Here is a 25,200-nt window from a genome sequence, read left to right as displayed (position 1 = left end):
TTGTCCCTCAGACTGCGCTGCTGCAGTGCGTCTTCGCACTTACGCGGAGCGGTTGGGTGAGGAATCCTCCGGCCAAGCGGAGGAGGGGAGGGATCAGAGAGAGAAGCGGCTTTGGGAAAGGAAAGTGTGGTCTAGGAGGTGAAATAGTCCTATCCAAACTTTGACCGGAGGTGTGACTATTGGTAATCACTAGTTACTCTTGAGTAATACTTTGTACTTCTACAGCTTTATAGCTACAGAACTCTTACAGAGACATTGAATTTTATTTATGATACAATGTTAACTCAGACATTGAATTTCTTTTATGATACAATGTTAATTCAAAGACATTTGAGTTTCTTTAATGATACAATGTTACTTCAAAGACGTTGAATTTCAGTTATGATACAATGTTACTTCAAAGATACTGAATTTCATTTATGATACAATGTTACCTGGCTTGATGTTCCCTGCTCCCCAGTCTCTCAGTAACAAAGAAAGCAAAAGTGTTTTCGTAAGAACGCCAAGTTTGCTAGCAATTCTTTGAGTAAATACTTTCCGAAGCTTAGTGAGTTTCAGAAACAAGTGGAAGGAAAACCGAGCCGGGGGTGGGGAAGGTTGTGACAGTTCTCAGACGTGGGTGACAAAACCCTCAATGGCCACACCTTCACAGGGTGATTGCTCCTGAGGTTGAACTCACCGACTTTCCCTGTCTCCTCCCCGAACTTGAAGTTTTTCCTTCTGGCGTGCACCTGTGTGTGCAAATTCATTTTGATGTTTCAAAATTAAAAGGGTATTCGGTAGAGTGAAAAAAATCCACCCATGTCTGGAAGACTGTTCACTTCCTCAGTGTCAATGTTAACAGTTTCTTATGATCCTCTAAAGATGTTCTGCAAACATAAAAGCAAATAAATACGCATATTTTAATGTGTTCCCCTTTTTACACAGATGGTGTGTAAACAGTGCATTTTTAGCCTACCATAAATTGGAAATCTGCCCATATCCGTATATGAAGGTTTTGTTTTGTTTTGTTTTTTTGAGACGAAGTTTCGCTCTTGTAGCCCAGGCTAGAGTGCAGTAGCACGATCTCGGCTCACTGCAACCTCCGCCTCCCGGGTTCAAGTGATTCTCCTACCTCAGCCTCCCGAGTAGCTGGGATTACAGGCACGCGCCACCATGCCCGGCTAATTTATTTTTGTATTTTTAGTAGAGACTGTTTCACCATGTTGGCCAGGATGGTCTCAATCTCTTGACCTCGTGATACGCCAGCCTCGGCCTCCCAAAGTGCAGGGATTACAAGTGTGAGCCACTGGGCACGGCTTTTTTTGTTTGTTTGTTTTTAGTAGCTGCATAGTGATTCATTGTTGGGATATACCATAATTTATTTAGCCAGTTCCATAAACATTGATATTTAGATTATTTCTAGTCTTAATCAGTGCTGTAACGAAAAGCTTTGAAAAATTGTCACATCTGGAGGATGAAATAGAATTGGAATTGCTTGATCTCAATATGTGCATTTATGATTTTGCTCCTTCCAAATTTATTTTTATAGCAGTTATGCAGTTTGTACTTATATCAGCAAACATTAGGATGCCTGTTTGCCCACACCATCCTGTCGAAATTTCAGTAACAGTTAAAGTCCAGGTTGAAGCGGAAGATCCCGAGCACTCCAAGCATTTCTTTTTATTTTATTTATTTATTTATTGTTTGTTTGTTTGTTTGAGACGGAGTCTTGCTCTATAGCCCAGACTGGAGTGCGGTGATGATCTCGGCTCACTGCAACCTCTGCCTCCCACGTTCAAGCAATTCTCATGTCTCAGCCTCTCGAGTAGCTAGGATTACAAGCATATGTGACCATGCCAGGATAATTTTTGTATTTTTGTTTTGTTTTGTTTTTTGAGACAGAGTCTTGCTCCTCTCACCCAGGCTGGAATGCAATGGCACGATCTCAGCTCACTGCAACCTCTGCCTCCCGGGTTCAAGCGATTCTCCTGCCTCAGCCTCCCGAGTAGCTGGGATTACGAGCACCCGGCACCACACCCGGCTAATTTTTGTATTTTTAGTAGAGATGGGGTTTTACCGTGTTGGCCAAGCTGGTCTCAAACCTCTGACCTCGTGATCTGCCTGCTTTGGCCTTCTGAAGTGCTGGGATTAAGGCATGAGCCACCACACCTGGCCTAATTTTTACATTTTTAAAATTAGATTTGACGTGTGCACAACTAGGACTCAGTTTTGGAGCTAAGCGCATCCTCTATAACATGAACATTTTCTTCTAGTTAATAGTAAAGGTTAATAACATCTGGCTTCCATTCTACTCATATTACTCTCAGTTTTTATATTCTGGCTGTTCAGCATTGATGTCAGTTCTGATTCCGACAGACTGTTTCACTAGTGAAATTGAACTCCCTTTTCTAATTATGGAAGATTCAAATTGTGCCTGGTCAGCCTCCAGACACCTGAGCCAAGAGAAAGATTTGCAGTAAAATGATTAGGGTAGAGGTAGCAAAAATAAGGTCCAGAAGCAGAATATGTTATTTTGTTGGCCTGAAATTTCAAAAATTTCTCCCAGTGTAAAAGTGGTGATTGGATATGAACAGAGGGAAGAGCACCTGCCATTTTAAAGTAAGTCACAATACAATTGTGTCACTTGATGGGGATACATTCTGAGAAATATGCCATTAGGCAATTTCATCACATACTTACACAAACCTAGTGGTATAGCCTACTGCATACCTAGGCTGTATGGCATAGCTTATTGCTCCCAGGCTGCAAACCTATACAGCATGTTACTGTACTGAATACTGTAGCAATTGTAACACAATGGTAAGTATCTGCACCTAAACATAGAAAAGATACAGTAAAAATATGGCATAAAAGCTTTAAAAATGGTATAGGGCATTTACCAGGAATGGAGCTTACAGGACTGGAGGTTGCTCTGGGTGAGTCAGTGAGTGAGTGGTGAGTGAATACGAAGGCCCAGGATATTACTGTACACTGCTGTAGATTTTATAAACAACTGTACACTTAGGCTACGCTAAGTATTTAAACATATTTCTTTCCTCAATAATAAATAGCTTACTATAACTTTTATAAGCTTTCTTATTTTTTAAAACTTATTTTGTTGTTGTTTTGTTTTGTTTTGTTTTTGTTTTTTGAGATGGAGTGTCACTCTGTCACCCAGTCTGGAGTGCAGTGGCACGATCTCAGCTTACTGCAACCTCCACTTCCCAGGTTCAAGCAATGAGACAGAGTCTCGCTCTACCCCCAGGCTGGAGTGCAGTGGCATGATCTCAGCAACCTCCACCTCCCAGGTTCAAGCAATCATCCCCCCTCAGCCTCCCAAGTAGCTGGGATTATAACCATGCACCACTATGTCCAGTTAAATTTTGTATTTTTAGTAGAGATGATCCACACACCCCACAAGCTCCTGTGTTGGCCAGGCTGGTCTTGAACTCCTGACCTCAAGTAATCTGCCCACCTTGGCCTCCCGAACTGTTGGGATTGCAGGCTTGAGCCTTTCTCTTTACCCTCTGAAGGACTGAAGTAAATAGACAGTAGACAGAGTAAGAGGGAAAAAAGGCACACAAATTTATTATATGCACAGGAGCATCATAGGAAAAAGTGAGTACCCAATAACGGAATGAAATTTAGAAGCTTATATACCTTCGTCAAAGAGGAGAGAGAGGGAAGGATATAGGTAACTCAAGGTTGAGAAAATAATTTGGGGGAAAGATGAATAGGTGATAGAGCCTGTGCCAAGTCTGTCTGGGCATGGTGTTGACCTTCAATCTCTTGTCTTGGGATGCAGTCAATCTTCCTTGATTGATGAGATTCCTGGGGAGGAGACTCATGACAATTGAGTTTCTTTTTGGAGGATCTATCTTTAGGCAGGTATGAGAAGTTCAAAGAGCCTCTCCCTGTGCTTTGGGAGAGAAAGAGGGGCCAGAGACAGGAGGGCAGGAGAAGGTCAGGGAGACCCTGGTTCTGAGGTCCTTCTGTGGTTTTCCAGTCTCCTGTAGTTGGAAGTACTCAGCATGCTAAAGTGGCATGCTTTGTGGTATTGTGAGCCCTAACAGTGCCAATGGCCGTTTAAGTATCTTTATCATTAGAAAATGTGTAGGGACTTCGGGGGCTGAGGCAGAACATCTTCCTGCAAGATGATTACAATGAACAGCTTCAAGGTGTCTTCTGTAGTAAACTTTTCTTCAAACATTTCATGTAAAATGAGCATTTGAAATCATTTTATCCAGTTCAGTATTTTTTATCTTCTAGTGTTACTATGTGAAAGAGTATTATTCAGAACTATAACCATAGTATAACTAGATATTTATATTACATTCACAATGGACACTTTATATTGTACATCTGAGAATAGTGTGACCAATGAAACAGCAAAAATAGCAATCTATGCACCCTTCCTGAAAGAACCCACTTAGTACCTGTTGGGTCAGTATCATTCATACATCATTGTCCCTTTTGGAAAAAATTTGAAGCAGATATATTATGGAAGACAACAGTTATAAACATGCCCTCTAGGTATAAAACATAGAATAATTGATGTTTCTTTTTTTCTGTATTGTTTAGTGTTACTAGAGGGCAGCAAAGTCATACAATAAACATCCAGTAAGATTAGACTGTGATTACATAACAGAATCAGATGCAGCTTTGAATTTGTTAAAAACTACAAATGGACTTTAAAAAGTAACTTTTTCCTAATTATAAAAGTACTGCTTGCACATTTTAGAAATTCAGAAAATACAGAACAATACAAAGAAGAAAATAAGAATAACTTATAAACTAATCATGTGGTTTAAATCCTAAAAGGTATTAAATGTTAATTTTTGGTTCATTCCCTTCCTGATTGCTTTAGTCATTCTCTGCTCAAAACACCTAGACTGTTTTCTGTTTTCCACACAGATACAGCATCTATTTATCTACAGTAATGTTCTGTGTATTTTTTAACTAAATGGTATCATACTCTATGTGTTGTTTTATAACTTGCTTTTTCCTTTCAGCTTGGGATTTGCAGCTCTTTTAAGTATGTATAAATATACCTCATTCATTTTCCCAACTTTGTATTTTGGAAAAATTCAAATGTATAAAAACAAGCAGAGCTCGGCGTGGTGGCTCACACCTGTAATCCTAGCACTTTGGGAGGCTGAGGTGGGCAGATCATGAGGCCAGGAGTTCAAGACCAGTCTGCCCAACATGGTGAAACCCTGTCTCTACTAAAAATACAAAAAAATTAGCCAGGTGTGGTGGTGCATGCCTGTAATCCCAGCTACTCGGGAGGTTGAGGCAGAAGAATTGCTTGAACCCAGGAGGCAGAGGTTGCAGTGAGCTGAGATTGTGCCATTGCACTCCAGCCTGGGTGACACAGCAAGGCTCCGTCTCGGAGGAAAAAACAAAAAACAAGCAGGAGGCTGGCATGGTGGCTCATGCCTGTAATCCCCAGCACTTTGGCAGGCCCAGGCAGGAAGATTTCTTGAGGCCAGGAGATCGAGACTAGCTTGGGCAACATAGCTAGACCCCATCACTATTAAAAAAACTAAAAATAAAAAAATTAGCTGGGTATGGTGGCACACACATGTAGTCCCAGCTACTCAAGAATCACTTGAGTCCAGGAATTAGATGTTACAGGGAACTGTGATCGCACTACTGCACTCCTTCCTGGGCGACAGAAAAAGACCCTCTCTCAACACACCAACACACATAAAAGCAAGAATAATACAACGATTACCCACATATCCTTCAGCTAGATTCATCACTGTTAATATTTTGCTACATTTGCTTTCTCTCTTTAGCTTTGCTGAGTCATTTCAAAGTTGCCTGCGGACATCCTGATACTGCAGCCCTCAATACTTCAGTGAGTATCCCCTAAGAACAAGGGCGTTTCTCTACATACCCATAATACAGTTATCACACTCAGGAAGTTTTACATTAACATACTACTGTTATCTAACATCGAGTTCATATTCAAAATTCCCTCACTTATCCGAGTAATGTCTTTCATGGCTGTTGTTTTATCCCCAATCTAGTATCTTGTAAAGATTGTGCATTGCATTTAGTTGCCATGGGTATTTAGTCTCCTTTATTCTAGGACAGCCTATCCTTTCCTTTTTTCTTCTTGTCTTTTAACTTTCATGACACTGACTTTTTTTTTTTTTTTTTTGAGACAGAGTCTTGCTCTGTCACCCAGGCTGGAGTGCAGTGGTGAGATCTCAGCTCACTGCAACCTCTTCACCTCCCAGGTTGAAGCAATTCTCCTGCCTCAGCCTCCCAGGTAGCTGGGATTACAGGCATGCACAACCACGCCTGGCTAATTTTTGGTATTTTTAGTAGAGATAGGGTCTCTATGTTTGCTATGTTGGCAAGGCTGGTCTCGAACTCTTGACCTCAGGTGATCCACCCACCTTGTGCTGGGATTACAGGTGTGAGCCACCATGCCTGGCCAACATTGACATTCTTGAAGAGTCCTCATCAGTTGTTTTTGTTTTTGTTTTTTTCTTTTCCAGAATGTCCCCTATTTGGATCTGGATTACACAAGTTTGACATTTTTTGGCAAAAATCTTACCTAGGTAGTGTGTCTTTCTCAGTGCATCACATCAGGCAGCTTATGGTGCCAATTTGTCCCATGGTAAGTTTTTTTTTTTAATCTCTGTGGGTACATAGTAGGTGTATATGTTTGTGGGGTACATGAGATAGTTTGATACAGGTATGCAATGTGATCATGGAGACACATGGGGTATCCATCCCTTCAAGCATTTATCGTTTGTGTTACAAATAATCCAATTACACTCTTTTAGTTATTTTAAAATGTGCAATTCAGTTATTATTATTATTGACCATGGTCACCCATGGTAAGTTTAATCACTCAGTTATGGACCTTTCTCCATTGTAAAGGTCCTGCTTGTAATTAATAAGTAATCTGTGGAGTGATGATACTTTTAGACTGTGTAAATATTCCTCAGAATTTCAACCAATAATTTTAGCATCCATTAATGATTCTTTTCAGAATTCATGATTACTATAGTATCTGCAAAATGGTTATTTGGTATTACTCTCTATTACTCCTTCTAAATTTATTAGTTGCCATTCTTCTGTAAATCAGACTTTCTCTTCTCCTTTCCTACTTTTTTTTTTTTTACTTTTTTAGTGACAGTACAGATTCATGGAGTCGTTTTCAAATCAATATCTAAAATCCATTTCTGTAATTGATCATTTTGATGTCTATATTGTCCCTAATTTGGCCAGTAAAACTCTCTGCAATGGCTTCTGTATTCTCTTGCTACATCGCCATCAGCTTTTTGACCTTATTTTACTTTCTGTTACAGTAAGATGTTTCAAGCTCACTTTATGTTTTTGTTTCTCCAGACCCCTGGAATCAGCCATTTCTTCAAGGCCCTATTTTTGTTTGTTTGTTTGTTTGTTTGTTTTAGTGGGGAATGATGTTGAGAAACCACAATTTAGGTATCAGGTGTGTTCTTTGCCACAGGGGTGTCATTGCTTCTAGGCTTTCTCAGAGGATAAAGCTAAGACATACGTCTTAAAAAGCATGAGTTCGGTCAGGTGTACTGGCTCACACCTGTAATTCCAGCACAATAAGGGAGGATTGCTTGATCCTACGAGTTTGAGACCTGCCTGGACAATGTAGTGAGACTTTGTCTCTACAAATAATTTTAAAAATTAGCCAGGCATAACGGCATGCACCTGTAGTCCCAGCTACTTGGGAGGCTGACGTGGGAGGATGGCTTGAGCCCAGGAGGTTGAGACTGCAGTGAACTATTAGCACACCACTGCACCCCAGGCTGGGCAACAGAGCAATACCCTGTCTCAATAAAAAAATTTAAAATAAATAAATAAATAAATAAATAAATAAATAAATAAATAAGTAAGTCATGAGTTTGCACTGATACCTTTAATTCCAATCCAACATCCCAGGCGGCTGCTTCTTCCCTCACTTCATATTTCCTACCATTACAACTCTGGATGGACCCCCAAAAACTTCAATGTATTTACTTTTTTGCACAATCCTATAAAGTGGTTTTAGAATTGTTGTACCAATATTATCACCACCAACAAACCTACTAAAGTTTATAATTTCTTTGCATTTTTAAAAGCTAGTAGTGTTTTATTTCTTTCACAAAAAAATCTTAAAATAAATGTGGCAAAATGTTCATATTTGTCAATTCTGGATGATAATTACATGAACGTTAGTCATACTATTCATTCTTTTCTTTTTAAAAAATTGTTATTGAAGTATAGAATGCATACAGAGAAGTGCATTTATATTAAGTGAAGAGCTAAATGAATTTTTACTAACTGACATATGTGTATCTCTGTGTGTGGTGCTTCTCTATGTAGATATACAAAAATATAATTGTTGTTTTCTAGCTTGTGTAAAATTTAAGACACATTACTAAATAGTACTCAAAGTGATTGTACCAGTTTGTTCTCTTAAATAGAGACTGTTTGCCTACAGGCACGACAAAATGGAATATCAAATAACTTTACTTTTTGCCAATCTAGTGGATAAAATATTAGTTTCCTATTGCATTTCTCTTGTAGAGGTAATTTTTTTTTGTTCAGTTATTGGCTACTTGTTTTCATCTTAAAGTGAATTGTGTGCTTATTTCATTGTTTTTCTATTAGATTGTTAGTCTCTTTGTTTTCCACTTTAATACTATCTAATTTAACATTATGATATTTGTCTTGGGTATGATATTTGTCAAATGGTTGCCCATTTTTATGGTGATTTCTTAGTTATATACTAAACACGGGATGGATTATTCATGAGTTTTTCGGAAAGGAGTGGGGGTGGGCAATTCCCAGAGCTGAGGGCTCCTCCCCTTTTAGACCATATAGGGTAACTTCCTGATGTTGCCATGGTGTTTGTAAACTGTCATGGCACTGTTTGGAATGTAGCAGTGAGGGTGACCAGAGGTCACTCTCATCTCCATCTTGCTTTTGGTGAGTTTTGGCTTCTTTACTGCAACCTGTTTTATCAGCAAGGTCTTTATGACCTGCATTTTGTGCCGACCTCCTATCTTATCCTGTAAGTAAGAATGCCTAACCTGCTGGGAATGCAGGCCAGCAGGCCTCAGCCTTATTTTACCCAGCCTGTATACAAGGTGGAGTCGCTCTGGTTTAAACGCCTCTGACATTTCCCCCATCCCTTTTATAAGAGAACCCTTAATCCTAAGGGTTGTAGAGAGATGAAGGTCCATCTTTTGTAACTTCTGGAGGCTGAATGGGGCGATGATATTCCTGCCTAACTATTAGGGTCTCAGATCCAGGGTAGAGAGGAGTTCAGTCAGAGAAAGTCTCAGTATGGTGAGGGCCATTCATAACTCTGACTAAAGGCGGTATAACTAGTTTCCAGATTTTGGAGAAATTAGGTAGAGAGAAACAAACATGCTTCACATTTTGTTCACAGGAGCATAATTTACTCAATTGTTGAAAGCTGTCAATAGCTCAAAAGAAAAGTTTCCTTGACTCCAAAGTCGGCCAGTCAGTGTTGTTCTATTTCCTTTGGGTCAGGGGTCTCCTTAGTATCATCCCTTCGCAGTTGCCATAAAGATGTTACCAGAAAGCAGTCCTAAACCAGACCCCAAGAGAGGGTTCTTGGATCTCACATAAGAAAGAATTCAAGGCGAGTCCATAGAGTAAAGTGAAAGCAAGTTTATTAAGAAAGTAAAGGAATGAAAGCATGGCTACTTCACAGGCAGAGCAGCCCACCTCCCTTTTCTGTTGGAGAGCTGGTGGTTAAACTTTTATTAGCACACCACTGGCTGAAGGCGACAAGCTACTAGCCCCAGGCCAGATAGGTACCATTGACATAGTTTGTTTGACCCACATGATATTAATTAAAACAAACAGACAAAAATGCTGAATGGCATGCCACATTTACAAATTGTGAGAATTCACATAACAACCTGGAATACCTCATTCTCTTGAAGGATCAGATCTGGCCCCATCAGATTTTCCCATGGCAGCACTCAGTGGGAGCTGAGCCACTATAGAGCTTCAGGTGGGGCGTGCACCCTTACTTAACCACCATCCCACCACTCCCTGTTGTCCCCCAAACCCTGCAGCTAAGTGCCAAATGCCTTTTATCCCCATGCCTGTGCTGTGGATTTTCTCTGCCCATTCTTCATCCCACAGCAGCACAAACTGAACCATACTTTTAGTCCAGAAATCTGAAACCTCAGGCTTGATTTATAACTAAATTAGTTTTCCTTTTCTATTGATTTAAGTCCCATTAACTCACAAGTATTTCTCAAAAGACTCACTTAAAACGTATGTGAAAGGGCTTTGAAACTATTAAAAGCTACCAAATGGAAGATATTTATAGGAGGCATATACTTTCTAACATCATTTAATTTTATACTTTATTAATAAAAATTATTAAAATTCAATTTGTTATATTTTCAGTAACTAATGACAGTGAATATATTACTAATCTTTTCACTTGTCTTTTCTTGCTTTCCTTTCTCCTCCTTTTTCCCCCTTTCCTTATCTTTTTCTATCACTTTAACATTATCTGAAGTACAATGTCAGTAATGAGGTCACATTTTTCTATTAAAATTAATACTTCGGTCTTTGTTTTGGCCTAATTTAAACACTGACATGGACTCATGCTAATTAGCCTGAATGGCTAAGTCCCCCACCAATTAAGCAAATGTAGAAATTGCAGGTTATTTCAGTTACTCTATGTTAAGGTTAAGAGGAAAAAAAAAAAAGTGATGTATGTGATCTAAAGTCATTAGCCCCAGGACATCCTGTTAAGTCATGGACTATTTCTTATCATTATGGCATCATGAATGCAATAATGTTTCAAATTCATTCCACTCCAGGTTTAGACGTTTGTATCACAATTGCAGTGGATTTTTTTTTTTTTTTTTTTTTTTTTTTAGATAGAGTTTCGCTCTTGTTGCCCAGGCTGGTGTGCAATGTTGCAATCTTGGCTCACTGCAACCTCCGCCTCCCAGGTCCAAGTGATTCTCCTGCCCCAGCCTCCGGAGTAGCTGGGATTACAGGAATGTGCCACCATGCCTGGTTTCTTTTGTATTTTTAGTAGAGACAGGGTTTCTCCATGTTGGTCAGGCTGGTCTCAAACTCCCGACCTCAGGTGATCCGCCTGCCTCGGCCTCCCAAAGTGCTGGGATTACAGGTGTGAGCCACTGCGCCCGGCCATTTTATAAAACTCACAGTCCCAAGACCTCTGAAATCAATTATTCTCTACTTAGAGGAATTCCAAGCAATTTCACAAAATGAAACAGAAAAAAATTAAGGCAGTATTTTGAAAGAAGATATGTTTCTTCTAGGGTCACCTCCTAGGAGGAGCTCCACTAATCAGTCTCTAGGGTGTATTGTTTTCTCCATTTCTGACGGGATGTTTCCCTACAGGCTCCTAGTTGCAGAGACCAAGCCTAGCTGCCTCCCAAGACATGTCCCTGGATGGAATCAAGTTGGTTTTCGGGTTTCTTTTTCTTTTGTTTTTCAAAAGTGCGCTGGCAGTTGGGCCCAGAGCAGAACCGAGAGCTGGTTATTGGTGTGTGTGGCTGTGTTTGCAAATGGAGCCTGCAGAGAGAGGCACAGTTGTGGGTAGGGATACCTGTCTCATGGCCTTATTTCCAGATTCCTTCTGCAAATTATCCATCATTTGCCAAAGTTCCAGGCAGCTGGACGCAGTTATTATGTTAGTAAATAAATGTGACAACATAGCTTTTGTGGCTTGGCATTGGGAAGGTTTTAAAATAAGAAAAGTCAGGAAAGTTGTTGGCAATGCTGGTAACGTTTTCAATACTATATGATTTTAAGGACGAGTCCCTGTTGAAAAGAGCCATATCTAAGAATGAGATATACATACATGGCTGCCAGCCTTTGTGTAACCACATGGGCTTCTCTCTGGAGTCACTGTCCCCAGCACTATGGATGAGTAGGCTCTGCTCTGGGAAGGGATGCTTGGCCTCCATGTTGATGCGCAGCCTCTGCAGACCACAGATAGCCAGGTATTCAGTGGGGAGAGTGTTGGCGCTGCACAGGGAAAGCTTCAGGTCTTCGACCAGCGTGAAGTTCAGCAGGCGGCCCAGTGCAGATGTGTCCGTGAACCAGATGGTCAGATGGCCATTGTAGCTGGTTCGCCCCACCGCAAGGGGCAGGACAGTTTTACAGCTGCACATCAGGTTGGCCAAACTGTAGTCACAATCCCGGATGTCCGCAGAACAGCTGCAGTTCCGAATGGTGTTTTCCTTTGTGAAGATAAGCGTGCTGTTCTTCTGACCTTTGGTGAAGCAGTTAAGTGCAAAGATGCCCAGAGCGCTGATCAGAAGGAGACAGTGCCTGCGAGGTGGTGCCATGCTTGCCCAGCGTGGGCCAGCGTGTTTATCCCCCACCTTTGTGAACCAATTTGTTGGAACTCACTGAAAGAAAACAGGCAGCTTTATCACAACCTTTCATTTGAAATACACAGTTTGTGGAAAAGGAACCCCAGAAAAAAACAAGTTGTAAACATTTCTTTCTCACTGTTCTAGTAACTGTTTCTTGAGCCGCAGGCAATACTTGCAGCCCAGGCACTGGGAAAGCTCTTTTCTCAGCACCTTATCCAGAGACAGCAGCCAAACCTTTGAGCTCTGCTCATCTGAGGTGTAAAACTCCCAGTGATGTCGGCTGACAGTGAGACCAGCATGTCAACAACACAGCCAGAGCAATGCCAGAGCAGATGCCAGAGAGGAGACCTACCGCATCCTATCTACGGGCAGGGATTTGGAGTTGAGAGAGCACATTCTTCAAACATCCAATTACTAGTATCAAGTGCCCACAAACACCTGAACATGCATATGCTTTCCTCCCCCTCAATATCTGACTTCCTGGAATTCAGGAGACAAACACTTCTTTGTTGGATTCAGCTATCCAAGCACTACCTATTACACAACATAGCATGAATACCAATGAAGCATTTAGTTAATGGTAAGCTTTAATTTCTAAGTAGATAAACATGCCTTCCATCCCCACTGTATTAATCTGTTTGTAGGTCCATTCATCCTTTTCAGGGCCTCCTACCTAATGTACCTAAGTAACTGTGGTAATAGACAACAAAAAGACTAATCACCCACTGATTAATCACAATTATTTTGATTTAGCTACTCTTATGCCAGAAGAAATTTATGGACTGATCTTGTCAATTGCAGGGCTCCAAAACAAAACCATATATAGGAATTTCTAAAAAATCTAGATAAGGTAGGGATGCATGGGTCATTTAAAGAGCAACACCAATGTCCAGTTTTGGGGGAAAAGCCCTACAGTGTCTGGCATATGACAGATGCAGGGTCCTCTTTTGTGGTGTGATTGGAATGAGATCTGAACATCATGGCAGAGCGTACCACATTTCAGTTTGACGAAAGTAATCGCATTCCCCCAATGACTGAAGAGAGAAACCAAACAATACAATTCAGTCCATCTCCATTTGCTGAGTTCCATGGGTGTGGTGGGATACTGGGCATGAGACCTCTGAGTGGGAGGGCCCAGAGCTACTGGCAGGACCACTACACTAAGGGTCAGGGAGCAACAGATGGAAGGGTCAGTCTGAGGATCTCAACATGTGTCCAAAGAGTATGGTGACAGCAGGGAAGAGGCTAGGCAGACAAGCAGCAATTAGGGTGTAAGACGAGGTCACAGGGCAATTAGAAATCCAAAGGAATCAAAGCTAAAAATGTCAGGGATCAGGTAGACAGGCAGGAGGCACAAGCCACAACCCCATGACTGGAATGCCAGGAGGATAGAAGTAAGTTCTGCCGCGTAAACTTGAACAGAGGGCAAGACATTGATTCACAGCAATTCTGACTGTATTCATGCATTTATCCCTCCCTTCCTCCCTTCCTTCCTTCCATCCTTCCTTCCTTCCTTCCTTCTTTCCTTCCTTCCTTCCTTCCTTCTTTCCTTCCTTCCTTCCTTCCTTCCTTCAACTAATGCTTATTGGAAGATTACTAGGTGGCACGCCCTCTGCTAGCCATTAGGTTACAACTCAGAACAAGACAACCCAGGGCCCAGTCCTCATAGAACTTATGTCCTAACGAAATTCCTTCTGCTTCCAATGGGCTGGGCATCAGAGCCCAAAGCCAGGCCAGTCCTGCATGTGAGGATGGAGAGGCTGTAGCAGTGGGGAAGAAGTGGGAGGAGGGGGCAAATGCAGGAGTTGGGCAGGACCCAGCCTAGGCCATGTGCCAGGCCCTGGCTTAGGCCAAGCAGAAGAAACAAAGATACAAAAGACCTGGATCCTATCCTCCAGGATTTATCCTCAAAGGAAAAGACAAATAAGGCTGAACTGAGAAGCGCTGTACTGAACATACAGGCTGCTATGAGAACACAGCAGAGAGAGAGAGAGAGATTCGACGTGGGGGACTGGATAAGGCGCTTTATAGAGCTTTGTGTCTATTTTGAAGTTGGCACAGGATTTTCTTAAAGAATTTATTAATAGGTACATTTTGTCATGAAAGAAAGAGCTTTGAGAAACGTGGAGAACAAGAGTTCTCCCTGTACAAGAGGCTTAACAGTCTTAAGCAGTGTTAGAATGTGGGTGTGTCTACCCCGCTTAGTGAGCATGTGTTCTTGTTCTGGTCTTTGGGCTTCCTGATGTCCAGGAGGCAGGGACCATCCTGAGGTCCTGAGGAACGGTGAATAATTTATTAATTACAAGATAATTTTAGACAATCAGCTGTCCCAGATTCCACTGGAGGCCTCTGGGACTTCGTGTCCCAGTAACCCTGTCATCCCAGAACCAGGAATGCCGTCAATACCGTTGGCCCACCCTGACCCTAGCCTTAAAAGGAAAGAGAGGGGAGAGGTCTATTCATCAGCCCAGACTTACTGAGAAAAGTGCCTGCCTCCCTCTTTCAGGTGCCAATCCTGTTCAGGGGCAGCCGTGGAGGAGGAAAAGAGATCAGAAGAGAAAAGGATATTGGTTTGCTGGAACATGTGGGACAAGAAGTTCCCAGAAGAATTTGTGAGCAACTTCCCAACAGTAAGGCCCTGGCTGGACCTCAGGATGGTCCTTCCTGGATATCAGGAAGTCCCAATGCCAGAACAAGAACACATGCTCAGGGGGAAGGCTCACTAAGAGGGCACCGAGTGGGGCAAATACCCTGGTAACCCGTTTATGGGGGCCGCCACAGAGATGCCAGTTGGATATTTTCCTCCTTCAGTCTACCATGAGTTTCTTTTTTCTTTTTTGAGATGGAGTCTTGATCTGTTGCCCAGGCTGGAGTTCAGTGGTACAGTCTCAGCTCACTGCAAGCTCTGCCTCCTGGGTTCCAGCAATTTTCTTGTCTCAGTCTCCTAAGTAGCTGAGATTACAGGCGCGCACCACCATGCCCGACTAATTTTTGTATTTATAGTAAAAATGGGGTTTTGCCATGTTGGCCAGGCTGGTCTTGAACTCCTGACCTCAGGGTGATCCGCCCGCCTCGGCCTCCCAAAGTGCTGGGATTATAGGCATGAGCCACTGCACTTGGCTGTACCGTTCAAGGTTCTCTTTCACTGGGGTAAACACCTTGAGAGAACAGTTTTTGGGCTTTATGTTCTCAGTTTCCCACACAGTGCCTAGCACATAGCAAGGACTCAACAAATTTCATTGAATGAATGAAAAAACATAGTTTACCAAATGACAGTGTACTCAAACTCTTTTAACTGCTAGCTATAGAAATCCAATTAAGACTGACTTGAGTAAAAAAAAAAAGAAACTGCTCACTTATTTGAAAATTAAGGAAGGATTTCAGGCATGGCTTGATCCAGCTACTCAAAAAAAAGGTTATCAGAAATGTCTTTCCATCTTTCAGTTATTCTTTCTCATTTGTGGGCTTTATTCCCAGACAAGATCACTCCTTCTGGGGACAAGATGGTCACTAGTAGATCCAGGTTTACTTTCTATCAGCTGAGCAACCTCTCAAGAAAACAAACAAACAAACAAAAAACTCTTTTTAAATAGCACCAGGCTGCTGGGTGTGGTGGCTCATACCTGTAACCCCAGCACTTTGGGAGGCCAAGGTAGGAGGATTGTGGGAAGCCAGGAGTTCAAGACCAGCCCAGCCAACATCATGAGACATAATCTCTACAAATAAAATAAATTAGTTGGACATGATGGTGCGCACCTATAGTCCCAGCTACTCGGGAGGCTGAAGCACAAGGATCACTTGAGTCTGAGAATTCGGTGTTGTTTAAGCCACCCTGTTGTGGTATCTGTTATGGCAGCACAGGCAGAAATAGGGACACAAGTGCAGGTTCAGGGCAAGGTGTGTGAGCACACTCAGTCCCTGGCCTCGGCGTCTCTCTGGATAGCTTCTTGCCTAGGGTGACTGACAGAGGGAGGGATGATATGAAAAGGCACCTGTTCTTCTCATGACCTAACCCCAATTCTTACTCCACGGGTTCATGACAGCCAATTCTGCTGGAGACTGTGTCTTAAACCTTCCTCCCCTAGTTTCCCTCAAGTACCCCTCGTGAGCTGTGATTTCACTGGGCTTTGAAATCTTAGGCCATTTGAGGCTGCAGTGAGCTATGATTGTATCACTACACACTCCAGCCTAGATGACAGAACAAGACCCCCTCTCTAATAAATAAATAAATATGGCTGGGCGCAGTGGCTCGGGCCTGTAATCCCAGAAATTTGGAAGGCCAAGACGGGCAGATCGCTTGAGCTCAGGAGTTCGAGACCAGCCTGGCCAACATGGCGAAACCCTGTCTCTAGCAAAAATACAAAAATTAGCCAGGCAGGGTGGCACGTGCCTGTAATCTCAGCAACAGGGAGGCTGAGGCAGGAGAATCGCTTGAACCTGGGAGGCAGAGGTTGCAGTGAGCAGAAATTGTGCCACTGCACTCCAGCCTGGGTAACAGAGTGAGACTTTGCAACCAAATAATGATGATGATGATGATAATAATAATAATAATAATAATAATAATAATAATAAAATAAATAACCAAATAAGTAAATAAATAAATATTGGAGGCAAAAATACACTGGTCTCCTGAGTCATACGCTCAGCTCAGGACCCAGTGAATGGGATCAGCCACACTGCAAACAGTGGACTGAGAAGGTAGAAGGATGGTTCTACAAAGGGAAATCAGGAGGTACTATTAGAAAAGGGCCAGGTAGGCAGTCAGAAAAGTGGGTGCCCACAAGACCTGTGGGATGAGCGTGGGTGAGCATTGCAACTCTACTCCTCTCAGTCTCAGCAAACACCAAAGCACCACTTAGATAAAATGAACTCTAAGAGTGCAGATATATATCTGACTTTGTGGGATATATTCAGAATTTCAAATTGGTTCCTTTACTGGAAGGCCCCTCGTTTTTACCTCCCAAGAATCTTCAAGGATTTTTGCAGGGACACACGTTGGGGACTGCATTTGTGAGTGATAGCCCTGCTTACCTCTCCAAGTCCTGGCTTCACAGTGTGTTCCTTGGGGTGCCCGGGCCCTGGCTTTCTTCTGATTTTAACCCCAGAGCCATAATTCAGATCTATACTTGAGACTGCTTCTTGCCAGGGCATCTCCTCAGCTTATGACTCGAGCCTTTCACAGTTTCTTCTCTTGAGTCTTCCCCTAATTGCATTTCCACTTTAAAAATAAAAATCACCGCCAGGCGTGGTGGTTCACACCTGTCATCCTGGCACTTTGGTAGGCTGAGGGAGGCAGATCATTTGAGGTCAGGAGTTCAAGACTGGCCTGGCCAACATGGGGAAACCCTGTCTGCTAAAAATACAAAAATTAGTCGGGTGTGGTGGTGCACATCTATAATCCCAGCTACTCAGGAGGCTGAGGCATGAGAATCCCTTGAACCCAGGAGGTGGAGGTTGCCGTGAGCCGAGATCGCACCACTGCACTCCAGCCTGGGCTACAGAGTGAGTGAGACTCTATCTCAAATAATAAAATAAAATAAAAACCACTTTTGATTTCAAATTAAACTCACTTCCAAATTACGTTTTTAAAGTGCTTTTGATTTTTAATTGCTATAAGAATTTGGAGAATGTCTCTTGATTTTTCCACAATTAGTTATTTGTCTTTTGTGTTAGGACTATAGCACTCAGAACATCATTATTTATGACATTTCAGATCTGTTTTGGGCAAATGCTCCAAATGCTATCCTCCCACTGACATAATATCTCCTTACTAGTAATATCTTCTTATAAACAGAACTAGTCGAGTTTGAAACATTCCTTTTGAAGCCAAGTATAAACATTATCTAAATGTTGGGTGTAATCCTAGATTGAGAAGGAATCTGTGTGGAATTTGTTTTGAAGTAACTGATGTCTGTATCTCCTCAATTCAGAACCCTCTGCCTTTATGCAGCTAGTTGCTAGTATTGTTCTTGAGATGTCTTCAGCTGTACTACAAAAATAATACTCAAACTGACTCTGATAGTAGCTCTGCTTTTTAAACCTGTCCGGTGATTTAAAGGCTCAAATATTTAACAATCATGCACAAAGGCTGGGTGCAGTGGCTCACGCCTGTAATCCCAGCACTTTGGGAGGCCGAGGCAGGTGGATCACGAGGTCAGGAGTTTGAGACCAGCCTGACCAACATGGTGAAACCCCATCTCTACTAAAAATACAAAAATTAGCTGGACATGGTGGCATGTGCTTTTAATCCCAGCTACTCAGGAGGCTGAGGCAGGAGAATCACTTGAACCTGGGAGGCAGAGGTTGCTTTGAGCCAAGATTGCTCCATTGCACTCCAGAGCAAGACTCGGCCTCAAAAAAAAAGTCATGCACGGTTTTTAGCACCTTGACTGAAAAATTTGGATGCATAGACATCCGCCGAGTTTTTGTCATGGCTGCATCAAGCTACTTATTGTGTCTTACAACCTAGGTATGTTAGAGACTTCTAGTCCCCATGAATACCATTTTCACCTCTTCTTCCTTGGCACATTGTTGGACTTTATTTCTGAGCTTCTGGTAGTGAAGTGGTGCCATGTGATTGAGTTCTGGCCTATGGAATATGGTAGAAGATTCCACAAAGGAACCGACAGCCCTAGAAGATGGCAGAACTGTAGACAAAAGGTTGAATCCCTGAATGATTGTATGGAAGAGAGCACACCCCTCTACCCCCTTAATGGCATTAGTCTGTGATGTAAGGGAGGAGCAGATCTCAATTGCTCTAAGCCACTGATGTCTTGAAGTTTGTCAAAGCAGCTAGCCTACTGTGTTAGCTGGGTACAATACAGCAGGTGATAATATTGCTTTGCAACTTATGATTTTTACATCCTCTTTTCTCAAAAGAAAATGAGAAATCAACATTTAGAGGACATTTATTGGATGCCAGGCAAATGGCCTAAGTCATGGGGAGGCAAAAATGAAGACGATATCATCCATGCCCTCAAGGGACTTGAAGTTTGCCCAGAGAACTTGGAATGTACTCTGGGAACAAACAACTGGGCAACTAATTATGATACAACGTGATTGGTAGTTCTTAAAGATGCAGATGGAGGCCAGGCACAGTGGCTGACGCCTGTAATCCCAGCACTTTGGGAAGCCAAAGTGGGCAGAGCATCTGAGGTCAGGAGTTTGAGACCAGCTTAGCCAACATGGTAAAACCCTGTCTCTACTAAAAATATAAAAAATTAGCTGGGCGTGGTTGTGGGCACCTGTAATCCCAGCTGTGGGCACCTGTAATCCCAGCTACTCAGGAAGCTGAGGCAGCAGACTCACTTGAACCTGGGAGGCAGAGGTTGCAGTGAGCCGAGATTGCACCATTGCACTCCAGCCTGGGCAACAAGAGTGAAACTCGTCTCAAAAGAAAAAAAGAAAAAAAAAAAGATGCAGATGGAGTGGTGGTAAGGAAGAAATGGAAAGACTCCCAAAGGATGTGCTCTTTGGGCCAGGCAGAGAAGAGGTTCGGGTTAGGAAAGGTGAGGCAGTGCAGATACAAGAGTCATTGGTGCAGATGTCAGAATGACTAAAGTCCTTAGTATGTTTAGAGCAGGTATAAGACATCTGGGGGTCCATGAGGCTGGGGAGGTAGGCAGGAGGACAGGGTTAGACAGGACTTTGCTGATCAAGCTAAGGGGTTTGGACTTTATGCTGGCAGTTACTTGGTCTCCAAACTCTTCTGATCATCACCCCATCAATAAATAATTTTAAAACTCTCCCCAATAGATGTATCTGTTAATTTAGGAATTAATTAATATAGGCTATTCACATATTACCATGCTTACATATCATCTGTATTATCAACAATACACAAACAGTAGCATTTTTAAAAATTTGAGATGAAAAATAAATAAAAATGAAAGTTTGAATATTTTCAGCTCTACCCCATTAGCTTGGCTTGCAAACCTCCTGGGATGTAAACTCCCTCTTTGGAGGCTCCCGCAAGAGACAAAAAATGAGACGGTAAAGGTCTGAAGCAGGAGACATCTGCTCAGATCTTGTTTAAGGAAGGTAACCTAGGCTGCCAGGGAGAGATCAAATCTGGGGAGAAGACACTAGAGTCAGGACAGTGAGTTCAAAATATTTTTCTTTTGTATTTTCTTCAATGATTTCCATCTATCCAATTGTTGACTCCTTCTAACTCCAGCCTCTTTGGATAAATCTATTTCAATATCTGGAATCCTCAAGGGGATGGAGAGGACCAAGAATGTAGGATTGAGAAGGCGGGGATGAGGATGAGGCTGTCTTCCTCCTATGACCATGCAGTCAGGACACCTGTTAGAACTCCTGGGAGGGAACCAGTGGTACAGGGAGCAGGAGAGCCCAGTGGGCAGCACAGAAAAGCATTCGTCTCGCTCTGTCTCCCAGGCTGGAGTGCAGTGGCACGATCTTGGCTCACTGCAACCTCCCACTCCTGGGTTTAAGCAATTCTCCTGCCTCAACCTCCCATCGTTGTCTCATTCTTAGCATCCCAACACAGTTTGCCTGGGAACGCCACTCCCTGAGACATCCACTGTGAGCCCTGACAGCCACGAGAAAAACATAGCTCATTTTCTCAGAATTAGGAGACTCTGGAGGGCTTCATCAGACTGGCAGCAAGCCTAGCTGCTAGTGAGGGTTAGTTATGGCAAGCTATGGAGTAGGTGGAGTAGCTCTCCAATCCCCAGTTCCCCTTGATGTGCCTTCCTCTTAATTCCTTGATCATCCATTCTTTCCAGGAGCCAGTGCTAAAAACCCGCTCACAGATTGGGATCTGATACCAGTTGGTTAGGCCTCAATCGGAATTTAAACCAACACATTCTTTCCCAAGGGTATTTACACTGTAAGCCTTACGGCTACCTTGTTCCTTATTAGAGAGACAGCAAGGATCAAATAGAAAGTATGGAGGAGTGTGGGGTGGAGACTCCACGCTAGGGCTCCAGAAACAAGTGGTCACCTGTTCTCAGGTCCAGTGGCCACTTGTCCAGGGTTGTGCAACCCCTCTTCCCATTTAGGTCAAGGAGGGGTGTTGGCTATTCTGTTATGTGGATGAGATGCCCACATAGGCACTGTGTGAGGGCTTTAGATGTAGGACCTTGAAATGCTCTTGAAAAAAGGGATTTTAGCATTTTTCTTTTCTTTGGCTTTGTTCCACAAATGCACTGCAGGAGGCAGGTTAGAGATAAACACTATGTAAGATGATATTTGAAAAGGGAATTATATCTTTGTTGTTTAATATTTCAAAGCTTATGAAGTTGAAAGCTCATTTGGGTCCCTCCCCAATGTTTTCTTACTGTGGTACGTGTTGTCTTTTATTTCTTCTTCACATTCCACAACAGCACATCCTCATCCTTGGTACGAGCCACTGAGTTTTCACAGGCCCTTACAAGGATCTGGTGCTGAAGTCGCCGTTCTGTGCAATCTCTGTGGGTGAAGATCATTTCCCTTTCATTGTGGTCTACGCAGTTCATCGTGAGGGGCAGGAAATGAGTTCCCAGTACTTCTGATGTGATCAGAATCTCATTTGGTTTATATAGTAGGATCTAAACTGTAAACTGTATGCTATCATCTGATATATTTGCTCATCTAGAAAAAGAGGAAGTAAATTCATGTCTCCGTAAGTTGGAATTATGCAGGCAAAATTAGCTTCAAGTATGCAGTTTGGGTTTTGAGAGGACATACTTTAAAATATTTTTGTGACTGTTCATGTTGAACTCACTAGTATATAGTTGGATCAGTCAGAGAACCTGTCTGAGTCTTATTTCTCTTGACATGGCACAGGATAATAATCCAACCACACAGGTTACAAAAGCAAAGTAGATGCATGTGATCATATATATATATATATATATATGTCTAGGCTGGTCTTAAACTCCCAGGCTCAAGTGATTCTCCTGCCTTGGCCTCCCAAGGCACTAAGATTATAGGCGTGAGTCACCGCACCCAGTCTGAATAGTTCTATAGTATTATGTATATTGTAGTACTAATAAGTACTCATAGGTATACTACAATATACATAGTACTATTCATAGACAATGATATTTTGTAATATCGGAGTCATAGTGATAACAAATATATTACCATGCTCTGTGAGGGCATCCCAAAAGCCACCCCAAAGAAATCTAAAGTAACTGGTTCATTTAATGCATTACTTGTATCAAACATTTGACTAGAGAGAGAACAGGCACAGCATAAAACAAAAATGTCTCTTTGCATGATTTTTCCTGTAACCAATCAAATCAGATTTACAAATGTCCTCCTGTAAATGCTGAGGACTGTGAGGTCCTGAAATTATTAGTGAGCTAGTCTGGAAAATAGAAATTAATTATCCGATTCCCATTTATACTAATTTAAATGTGTGTAAAATGTTTAAAGGAACAGCAGGAATGTGGGCTGTGATCAAAACACTTTATTTCTGATGTCCTACTGTGCCTAATGGATATTACAGTAGGTCAAATAATAGTCCCTAAAGGTGCCTGTGTCCTAATCCCTGGGCCCTGTGAATGCTTTACCTTACATGGCCATAAGTCCTCTACAGACATGATTAAATTAAGGAACTTGAGATAAGGAGATGATCCTGGATTATCTGGGCGGGCCCAATGTAATCAACAGGGTCTGTATAAGAAGAAGGCAATATGACAACTGAAGCAGAGATTGGAGCGATGTGGCTACAAGCCAAGGAATGCCAGCAGCCTCTAGGAGCTGAAAGAGGCAAGGAACAGATTTTGCCTTGGAGTCTCCAGAAAGAACCAGGCCTACTGACACCCTAACAATAGCCTGGTCAGACTGGTTTTGAACTTCTGACCTCCAGAAGTGTAAAAGAATATAGATATGTTGTTTTAAGCCACTAAATTTGTAGATTTTTTTTCTTTTTTTTTTTGAGATGGAGTCTTGCTCTGTCACCCAGGCTGGAGTGTGGAGTGCAATGGCATGATCTTGGCTCATTGCAAACTTTGCATCCCATGTTTAAGCGATTCTCCTGCCTCAGCCTCCTGAATAGCTGGGATTACAGGTGTGTGCCACCATACCAGCCTAAATTTTGTATTTTTAGTAGAGATGGGGTTTTACCATGTTGGCCAGGCTGGTCTCAAACTCCTGACCTCAAGTGATCTGCCTGCCTTGGCCTCCGAAAGTGCTGGGATTACAGGTGTAAGCCATTGTGCCTGGCCAATTTGTAGAAATTTGTTATAGCAGCAATAGGAAATGAATACAGAGATGATGAGGAAACCAAACCACCACATCAAACCACCCTTGTGGACCAAAGCAGCCCTTCTGTATTCACAGCCCTGCAGTGTTTGCTAATTATATTATGTGGTTTATTCCTCTCATTAGCCTAGATCATAAGCTCTCAGGCTAACTATTCTCCTGAAATACCAAACTCAATGCTCCCATAGAATAGTCACACCATGTTGGATCCTGCCGAGCCCAAACGGATACATTTGGATATGTCTTATGAGTTGAGGAGGAACCATCTTCAGGTGGTTAATTGCATACGTGGAATTGTTGAAGAAGAAAGAAGAGCGAAGAGGATATGGGAGGGTCCAGGGCAGTGAAGAACAGAGGGATGGGGCAGTAGCATTTGTGTCTTTACAGCCCAAACATATGCCTGAGGCTGAGTCTGGTCAGGTAGCAAGCAAAGGCTGCAAGAAGTGCTTTTGAGATTTCTGAGATGTGAGGTACAAGTGGCCCCCTGTCCAGGCAAGAAAGGGCGACATTGAGTGATGGATAGAAGCATTTTCTCCACTTCTGTACTGAGTACAGCTCGGCTCTAGCACAGTGAGGAATGAGGGACAGGTGGCACCATTTGACCCTTTCTCGAGAACAGACTGGGGCCACCCCTGGATGTTGCTCCCTGGTCATCAAGCAACAGGGAGCCCCATGGCCAAGGCAAGGGACAGTCAGCATCCAGTGGGGGCTGGGGACAGGAGCACATGAAAGGACCATTGTGAGCATAGGCAAGACCCCTGGGGACTCAAAGAAGCACCTGGAGAAAATTCTATTTTGTAGACATAGTGGTGGCAGGAGGCAAGGACCTGTATCAGGTAGGTGGGAGCATGAACCAGCAGAATACAAGCTATTCGTGTTCACTTAACTTCATCTGTGCCTGGTGAAGCCAGGGGCTCTTCAGGTATCAGCTGGATTACTGGTTTGAGATTAAATTGATTGAATCATAGAAATAGACTAAAGTGCTCAGGAGCTTAGAAGCTGAGTAAGAACTGCCTGAAAAGCAGATATTTTATTTGGAAAGCACTGAGCTCACCTGGGTGTTAATTTCACCCAGTAATTTGCTGCCTGGATACGGGGCTTCCTTGTTGGTTTACTGTGGGGTTTTATTAGTTCGTTTTGGTGCTGCTGATAAAGACATACCCAAGCCTGGGTAATTTACAAAAGAAAGAGGTTTAATGAACTCACAGTCCCACATGGCTGGGGAGGCCTCACAATCATGGTGGAAAGTGAGTCATGTCTCACATGGTGGCAAACAAGAGAAAAGTGAGAGCCAAGTGAAAGGGGTTTCCCCTTATCAAACCATCAGATCTCGCGAGACGAATTCACTATCACAAGAACGGTATTGGGGAAACCACCCCCATGATTCAATAATCTCCCGCTGGGTCACCCCACAACACGAGGGAATGATGAGAGCTACAGTTCACGATGAGATTTGGGTGGGGACACAGCCAACCGTCTCAGAGGCCAAGTTTCTGATGCCTTCTTGCTGATCGCAGTTTCCCCAGACCTTAGCACAGGGCTGGGCACACAGGGGCACACCACGACTGTTTATATTATCCAAATGAGTCCCTACGTTGGCTAAGCCAATGAGGCA

The 25,200-nt window shown here is 42.7% G+C and overlaps 1 protein-coding gene and 1 long non-coding RNA gene across 2 annotated transcripts; one reads left to right on the top strand and one right to left on the bottom strand.

Annotated features, from left to right (window-relative positions):
* The first annotated feature begins 64 nt into the window (after positions 1-64).
* Positions 65-16,888, top strand: LOC126951675 (uncharacterized). Its single transcript, XR_007724584.1, has 4 exons — positions 65-182; positions 5,784-5,845; positions 6,495-6,616; positions 14,878-16,888. It is a non-coding gene; the product is annotated as an uncharacterized LOC126951675 (long non-coding RNA).
* C3H21orf62 (chromosome 3 C21orf62 homolog) lies at positions 9,646-12,553 on the bottom strand. The gene has a single exon (XM_050786002.1). It carries the CDS (start codon positions 12,339-12,341, stop codon positions 11,682-11,684), a length of 660 nt encoding a protein of 219 aa, XP_050641959.1. The 5' UTR covers positions 12,342-12,553; the 3' UTR covers positions 9,646-11,681.
* Positions 16,889-25,200: the final 8,312 nt, after the last annotated feature.

The sequence above is a fragment of the Macaca thibetana genome, chromosome 3 (assembly GCF_024542745.1).
Source record: "Macaca thibetana thibetana isolate TM-01 chromosome 3, ASM2454274v1, whole genome shotgun sequence".
NCBI classification, from domain to species: domain Eukaryota; kingdom Metazoa; phylum Chordata; class Mammalia; order Primates; family Cercopithecidae; genus Macaca; species Macaca thibetana.
Note: the sequence above shows the minus strand (reverse complement) of the source record. Positions and strands in the feature narration are given on the sequence as shown.